Source organism: Podarcis pityusensis, assembly GCF_964106645.2.
Source record: "Podarcis pityusensis genome assembly, chromosome: 2".
NCBI lineage: Eukaryota > Metazoa > Chordata > Lepidosauria > Squamata > Lacertidae > Podarcis > Podarcis pityusensis.
Genome location: NC_138029.1, coordinates 109,378,122 through 109,385,963, shown reverse-complemented (window position 1 = coordinate 109,385,963; position 7,842 = coordinate 109,378,122). Strand labels below are relative to the sequence as shown.

Sequence of the window (7,842 nt, the reverse complement as noted above, 5' to 3'; positions counted from 1 at the left end):
GATTACATATTCAGTGTTCTCGATTCATGGGATGTACTGTAGGACTTTTCACAATACTTTGGTGAGTTATTTGATTTCTTGTCTCCCCCCCTCCCCAAGTTTCTCACCCCCATATTTTTGAGGCATATGCCTGGAAATGAACAACAACACTTTACTGTATTTAGCTAAAAGCCATTACAATCCAATTATAGATCCAACAAATAGAATAAAAATAAAACCTGATAAGGAGATCCGGAATGTATATACAGTGGTACCTTGGTTTATGACCATAATCCGTTCCAGAGGTCCGTTCGTAAACCAAAACAGTTCGTAACCCAAGGCATGTTTTCGCCAATGGGGCCTCCAAAAAAAGTTGTTCGTAATCCCCCCAAAATTGTTTGTAAACCAAAAAAATTGTTTGTAATGCAAAAAAAAGTTCACAAACCGGGACGCGCACTTCTGAGTTTGACTTGGTCGCAACCCAAAATGGTTGTAAACTAGGCTATTTGCAAACTAAGGTACCACTGTATTTGCAGTAAACCAAATCAATGAATCCCTGCACAGTCTACAGCACTGTCTTTAATGAAAATAGCACAAATACTTTTAGCGGCTTTAGCAAATTAGGCTGTTTTATATGTGACAAGCGGATCACAGTCAGATAAGAGCCGGATATTTTCACTTCAGGGGTCTGTCCCTGTAGCAGAGCCAGCAGCTGTACCAAAAATCTCTTTCTGGGGTTTGGATTGAGCTACAATGGAGTAGAATCATAGAATCATAGAATCATAGAGTTGGAAGAGACCACAAGGGCCATCGAGTCCAACCCCCTGCCAAGCAGGAAACACCATCAGAGCATTCCTGACATATGGTTGTCAAGCCTCTGCTTAAAGACCTCCAAAGAAGGAGACTCCACCACACTCCTTGGCAGCAAATTCCACTGTCGAACAGCTCTTACTGTCAAGAAGTTCTTCCTAATGTTTAGGTGCAATCTTCTTTCTTGTAGTTTGGATCCATTGCTCCGTGTCCGCTTCTCTGGAGCAGCAGAAAACAACCTTTCTCCCTCCTCTATGTGACATCCTTTTATATATTTGAACATGGCTATCATATCACCCCTTAACCTCCTCTTCTCCAGGCTAAACATGCCCAGCTCTCTTAGCCGTTCCTCATAAGGCATCGTTTCCAGGCCTTTGACCATTTTGGTTGCCCTCCTCTGGACACGTTCCAGTTTGTCAATGTCCTTCTTGAACTGTGGTGCCCAGAACTGGACACAGTACTCCAGGTGAGGTCTGACCAGAGCAGAATACAGTGGCACTATTACTTCCCTTGATCTAGATGCTATACTCCTATTGATGCAGCCCAGAATTGCATTGGCTTTTTTAGCTGCCGCGTCACACTGCTGGCTCATGTCAAGTTTGTGGTCAACCAAGACTCCTAGATCCTTTTCACATGTACTGCTCTCAAGCCAGGTGTCCCCCATCTTGTATTTGTGCCTCTCATTTTTTTTTGCCCAAGTGCAATACTTTACATTTCTCCCTGTTAAAATTCATCTTGTTTGTTTTGGCCCAGTTCTCTAATCTGTCAAGGTCATTTTGAAGTGTGATCCTGTCCTCTGGGGTGTTAGCCCCAATTTGGTGTCATCTGCAAATTTGATCAGGATGCCCTTGAGTCCATCATCCAAGTCGTTGATAAAGATGTTGAATAAGACCGGGCCCAAGACAGAACCCTGTGGCACCCCACTAGTCACTCTTCTCCAGGATGAAGAGGAACCATTGATGAGCACCCTTTGGGTTCGGTCAGTCAGCCAGTTACAAATCCACTGAGTGGTAGCATAGTCAAGACCGCATTTTACCAGCTTCTTTACAAGAATATCATGAGGCACCTTGTCAAATGCCTTGCTGAAATCAAGGTAGGCTACATCCACTGCGTTCCCTTCATCTACCAGGCTTGTAATTCTGTCAAAAAACGAGATCAGGTTAGTCTGACATGACTTATTTTTCAGAAATCCATGCTGACTATTGGTGATCACAGCATTCCTTTCTAGGTGCTCACAGACTGTTTGCTTAATGATCTGCTCCAGAATCTTCCCTGGTATTGATGTCAGACTGACTGGGCGGTAATTATTTGGGTCCTCTCTTTTCCCCTTTTTGAAAATAGGGACAACATTTGCCCTCCTCCAGTCTGCCGGGACTTCGCCTGTTCTCCAGGAATTCTCAAAGATGACTGCCAGTGGTTCTGAGATCACATCTGCCAGTTCTTTTAATACTCTTGGATGCAGTTCATCTGGCCCTGGAGACTTGAATACATCTAAACTAGCCAAGTATTCTTGTACTATCTCCTTAGTTATTCTGGGCTGTGTTTCCTTTGCTGAAACATTTGCTCCAAATTCTTCAGGTCGGGCATTGTTTTCTTTATCGGAGAAGACTGAGGCAAAGAAGGCATTGAGGAGTTCAGCTCTTTCTGTGTCCCCTGTTTGCATTTCACCATCTTCTCCTCTGAGTGACCCCACTGTTTCTTTGTTCTTCCTTTTGCTACGGACATACCCATAAAAGCCTTTTTTGTTGCTTTTAACCTCTCTAGCAAGCCTGAGTTCATTCTGTGCTTTAGCTTTTCTGACTTTGTGTCTACACGTGCTGGCTATTTGTTTGAATTCCTCTTTGGTGGTTTCCCCCCTTTTCCATTTTTTGTACACATCCTTTTTTAATCTTAACTCAGTTAAAAGTTCTTTAGATAGCCACCCTGGCTTCTTTAGGCACCTTCCATGTTTCTGTCTCATTGGTATTGCCTGATGTTGTGCTTTTAGTATCTCCCTCTTAACAAACTCCCAGCCATCATGAACTCCCTTTCCTTTTAGTATTACTGTCCATGGGATCTCACCCAGCACTTCCCTAAGTTTTATGAAGTCAGCTTTCTTAAAGTCAAGAAATTGAGTCCTAGTATGCTTGGCTGCTCCTTTCCGCTGTATAGTAAACTTCAGAAGAGCATGATCACTCGCGCCTAATGATCCTTCCACTTCTACCCCACTAACCAGGTCATCAACATTGGTTAGGACCAGATCTAAAATGGCTGTTCCTCTTGTTGCTTCTCCCACTTTCTGGACAATAAAGTTGTCTGCAAGGCCAGTGAGGAATCTGTTTGACCTTATGCTCTTGGCTGAGTTTGACATCCAACAAATATCCGGGTAATTGAAGTCCCCCATTACTACTATCTCCCTTCCTTTTGCATGCTTGGCCATCTGTTCCAGGAAGGCATCATCTATGTCCTCCGTTTGGCTTGGGGATCTATAGTAAACTCCCACAATGAGGTCACTGTTATTCTTCTCTCCCTTAATTTTGACCCAAATGCTCTCACTTTGGCTTTGAGGTTCTAAATCTTGGATCTTTTCACAGGTATACACATCCCTGACATATAACGCCACTCCTCCTCCTTTCTTGTCTGGTCTGTTTCTCTGAAATAGATTGTATCCCCCCATTATTACATTCCAATCGTGGGACTTATCCCACCAGGTTTCAGTGATGCCTATTATGTCATATTTAGTTTGCTGTACCAAGAGCTCAAGCTCATCTTGTTTATTTCCCATGCTTTGCGCATTAGTGTACAGACATTGAAGTCCATTAATCATTCCCCCGTGACTCTTATTTAAGGTATATAATGGGGGAGATCTTCTACTTCACCTGACCCGCAAATACAAAATCTTAGATGCCTTGGGACATTCCTATATCTTCCATCTAAGACTGAGGTGGGCATTGTTTGAAAATGGAGGGCTGTAAATGCTGTTCTCAGGGAGGCAAAGGTAAGAGCCTAGGGCTTGCCAATCAGAGGGTCGGCAGTTCGAATCCTTGCAACAGGGTGAGCTCCTGTTGCTGTGTCCCAGCTCCTGCCAACATAGCAATTCGAAAGCACGAAGTGCAAGTAGATAAATAGGTACGGCTCTGGCGGGAAGGTAAACTGCGTTTCAGTGTGCTGCTCTGGTTCGCCAGAAGCGGCTTAGTCATGCTGGCCACATGACCCGGAAGCTGTACGCTGGCTTCCTCGGCCAGTAAAGCAAGATGAGTGCCGCAACCCCAGAGTCAGCCACGACTGGACCTAACAGTCAGGGGTCACTTTACCTTTACCTATGGCTAGATTTTTTGACCAAACTGCGGGAGGCAGTGGAAGACAGGAGTGCCTGGTGTGCTCTGGTCCATGGGGTCACGAAGAGTCGGACACGACTAAACGACTAAACAACAACATGGCTAGATTTCAGAAAGTGGTACCAGTAGGAAATTTTTGAGATACGGGTTAAAGATAGGTCTTGCTCGTTATCCTGTTTATAAATCCAATAGCAGTCTTTTAATTCCAGGTAATACAAAGATATCTGTTGTCAGGTTTTTTGAGGCTAGGCAGTCTTGTACTATCTTAGCCCAGCCACACTTCTTCACTGTTCCTCCTGCCTGGAAAAGCCTCTGGAGAGAGGATTTTGAAGCTTCAGGTGGAACACTGATTGAGCATCTTTATTGCAAAATGCTCCCTTCTGAAGTTTCCCTTTAAACAAACAAACAAAAGCACCTTTGTGTTTCTGTTACTTGAGTTTGCAGCTAATACGTAGTCAGGTCATTAATAATCTCTTAAGCTTTCCTAAACTAAAAGGAACCCATTTCTTTTTAGATCTTTTTAGTAGGAAAAGCCTTCAGTGACGGATCATTTAAAGTTTCCATATTTTGTCTTCTTCTTTTTTTACCTCTTTGAAGTCTACGTTCTTTCTGAGATCTGGAAACCAGAATACTATTACACAATTTAAAATGTGGTTGATTGTATGTTCATATATTAGCATATGATCACGGGTAGTTTATTTCATTCTAATAGATTTTAACTGGGAATTTTTATTCTTTACTTTAACACAATACCTTGTCTTTTTCAGTAAGCTTTGTAATCTGACCCCAAGATGTCCAGTTCAGAGCCAAACAATATTTTACTATTTCCTTCCTTCCTTCCTTCCTTCCTTCCTTCCTTCCTTCCTTTATTTAAAACAGGTATGCCTAACCCACAGTTTCTGGATTCCTGTCAGCAATGTACCTGCTTCATTTTGTACTAACTAAACTTCTCTGGTGCGTTTTAAGAAAGCACCATTTAGCACATATTTATTTCTTTATGAAATATATATATTTATATACTGCTGTTAGATATGTTTACAACAGTTACACATTAGACCAAACAATTAACACCATAAAAAAAAATGAAACTAAAGATATTGCACTAGTCCTACAACTTCCATCATCCTTGACTATTGGCCCTGCTTGCTGGCGGTTGTGGGAGTTGGAGTCGAATCATATCTGAAGGGCACCATGTTGGCTATCGCTGTGCTAGAAAAAGCTGGAGTAACCACATTAAAACATAGTGACAGCCCTGCTAGATCAGAGCAAATGCCTCCATCTAGGCAAGCAAGTAGCAAGAGGGACTCAGCTATACAGCTGCAAATAAAACGTTTTAAGGGTGTTGTAAAGTGCATTACAGACGCCGGTGGCGCTGGAGGGTTAAACCACAGAGCCTAGGACTTGCTGATCAGAAGGTTGGTGGTTCGAATCCTCGTGACGTGGTAAGCTCCCGTTGCTTGGTCCCTGCTCCTGCCAACCTAGCAGTTCGAAGGCACGAAGTGCAAGTAGATAAATAGGTACCGCTCCGGCGGAAAGGTAAACAGTGTTTCTGTGCGCTGCTCTGGTTCGCCAGAAGCGGCTTAGTCATGCTGGCCACATGACCCAGAAGCTGTACTCGGCCAATAAAGAGAGATGAGCGCCGCAACCCCAGAGTCGGCCATGACTGGACCTAATGGTCAGGGGTCCCTTTACCATTACCTTTAAAGTGCATTATACAAATGCGACTCTAGATGGCGATGGTGAGCTATGGCAAATTCCATATATTTTTCAAAACTTTTTTTTAAAAAAAGCATTTTCGCAATGTTTTTTTATATGTGTTTAGTTTCCACCCAGTAGAGTTCAAGGGCACATCCCAGCCAAGTGAAAACAGTTAAGACAATGAAGAGCAGGGTACGTAGACCTAACAGAAGACATACAGAACCTCTGGAGAGCTGCATGTCGGGTTGTTTTTCTCAAACATTGCTATAGCAAGGTGGGGTGAACTGAGCAGTAGCCTCTGCAAGCACCACCTTCCTAAATTGGTCCTTTGTGTAGAAACTGAACCAGAACATGTGGGATTCAAGATGTTTCTAAAAGACAACTCCCATCATCCCTTGCTATTCATTGGCTATGCTTTCAGGACTGATGGAGGCTGTGGTTCAGGAATGTCAGGAGGGCTAAAGGTTCCTCACCCCTGTACGAATCAAGTGTAGCATGTGTTCTTTCCTCATGTGTGTGATTCCTGGATTGTATTCATACTGTTATTGAGTCCTCGGTCTTAGAAATGTGTCACTATGGCTCTTGTGTCAGCTGCTCATACCAGTTTCCATTTTGAAATGGTCTTTTGTTACAGTTTTTGCATCTTATTCCAGATAATGTATGGGGGAGCAGTATGGGAAGAAGGTAACCACAGCTTCCAAGCAGAATTTGTGTTATTGGGAATGGCTGACCGCCCACACTTGGAGATGTTTCTCTTTGGTCTTGTCCTGATCTGCTACACGATGACCCTGCTAGGTAACACGACCATCATTGTGGTGTCGTGGCTGGACCCCCATCTCCACACCCCCATGTATTTCTTCCTCACCAATCTCTCTGTCCTTGATCTTTGCTTCACCACCAGTGTGGGCCCTCACATGCTGGTGAACTTCTGGAGGAAAAGCAAGACCATCAGTTACGGTGCCTGCGTGGCCCAGCTCTACATCTTCCTTGCTCTGGGCTCCACAGAATGTATTCTTTTGGCTTTCATGGCCTACGACCGCTATGCTGCCATTTGCCACCCGCTGCGCTACGGTGCCATTATGAGCCAATCCCTATGCTTCAAAATGGCTGCCGTTTCCTGGATTAGTGGCTTTGCCACCTCAGTGGTGGAGACGGTGATGACTCTTCGCCTCCCACGGTGTGGACAAAACCGGGTGGATCACTTTTTCTGCGAGGTGCCAGCCTTAATCAAGTTGGCCTGTGTTGACACCTCTCTCAATGAGGCTGTGCTCTTTGCTTCCAGTGTAGTGTTCCTTGTAGTACCACTAGGACTCATTATGGTCTCATACGGCTACATTGTAGTTGCTGCGCTGGCAATCCGCTCAGCGGAGGGCAGGCAAAAGGCCTTCAACACCTGTGCCTCCCACTTAATCGTGGTGTCCCTGTTTTATGGGACGGCCATTTTCAGTTACCTCCAGCCCCTGTCCAACTACTCCCGGGATCAGGGCAAGATGGTTTCCCTTTTCTATACATTTGTTGTCACCATGTTTAATCCACTAATCTATACGCTGAGGAACAAAGAGGTACACAAAGCTCTGAGAAGAGTAATGAAGCGGAATTAACACACCCGGCTTCATTAAGAGGTTCTGCTATTTTAATTTTTAAAAATAAAGATTCCTTGTCGATGACTTGCTTGGAGCTGTTTACAGTACAAAGCTTCCTATTTATTTTGTACCATCCATAGTTGAATCCAATGAATTAGGCTGGATTGCGTATTGCGATTAAAGTCCTTCTAGGAAGTTCTATGAGGCAACCATATGTTTGTGGGAAGGCAACATGCAGGACTTGAGTTCAGCAGTCCTCTACCCATGTGATTACCCCAAACCCAAAGATCTCCAAATTCTCAACTTGGCATTCCCAGCATTTATTGCCCCTGCTCACTAAGCCCTGTTACCTCTTCAGCTTCTGATACTTCCTCCTCCCAGTCTTCTCCTCTGTCCACTTATCATTGTCCCACCACCACTCCCTGGGACCCGATCCTTATTCTCTTGCTGGTTCC

The 7,842-nt window shown here is 44.1% G+C and overlaps 1 protein-coding gene across 1 annotated transcript; it reads left to right on the top strand.

Annotated features, from left to right (window-relative positions):
* Nucleotides 1-6,165: 6,165 nt before the first annotated feature.
* On the top strand, nucleotides 6,166-7,405 carry LOC308469972 (olfactory receptor 2G3-like; the record flags this gene model as incomplete). The annotated part of the gene is made up of 1 exon (XM_080993135.1): nucleotides 6,166-7,405. The coding sequence occupies exon 1, from the start codon at nucleotides 6,380-6,382 to the stop codon at nucleotides 7,403-7,405; it is 1,026 nt and encodes a 341-aa protein (XP_080849261.1). The 5' UTR covers nucleotides 6,166-6,379.
* Between the last annotated feature and the right edge of the window lie 437 nt (nucleotides 7,406-7,842).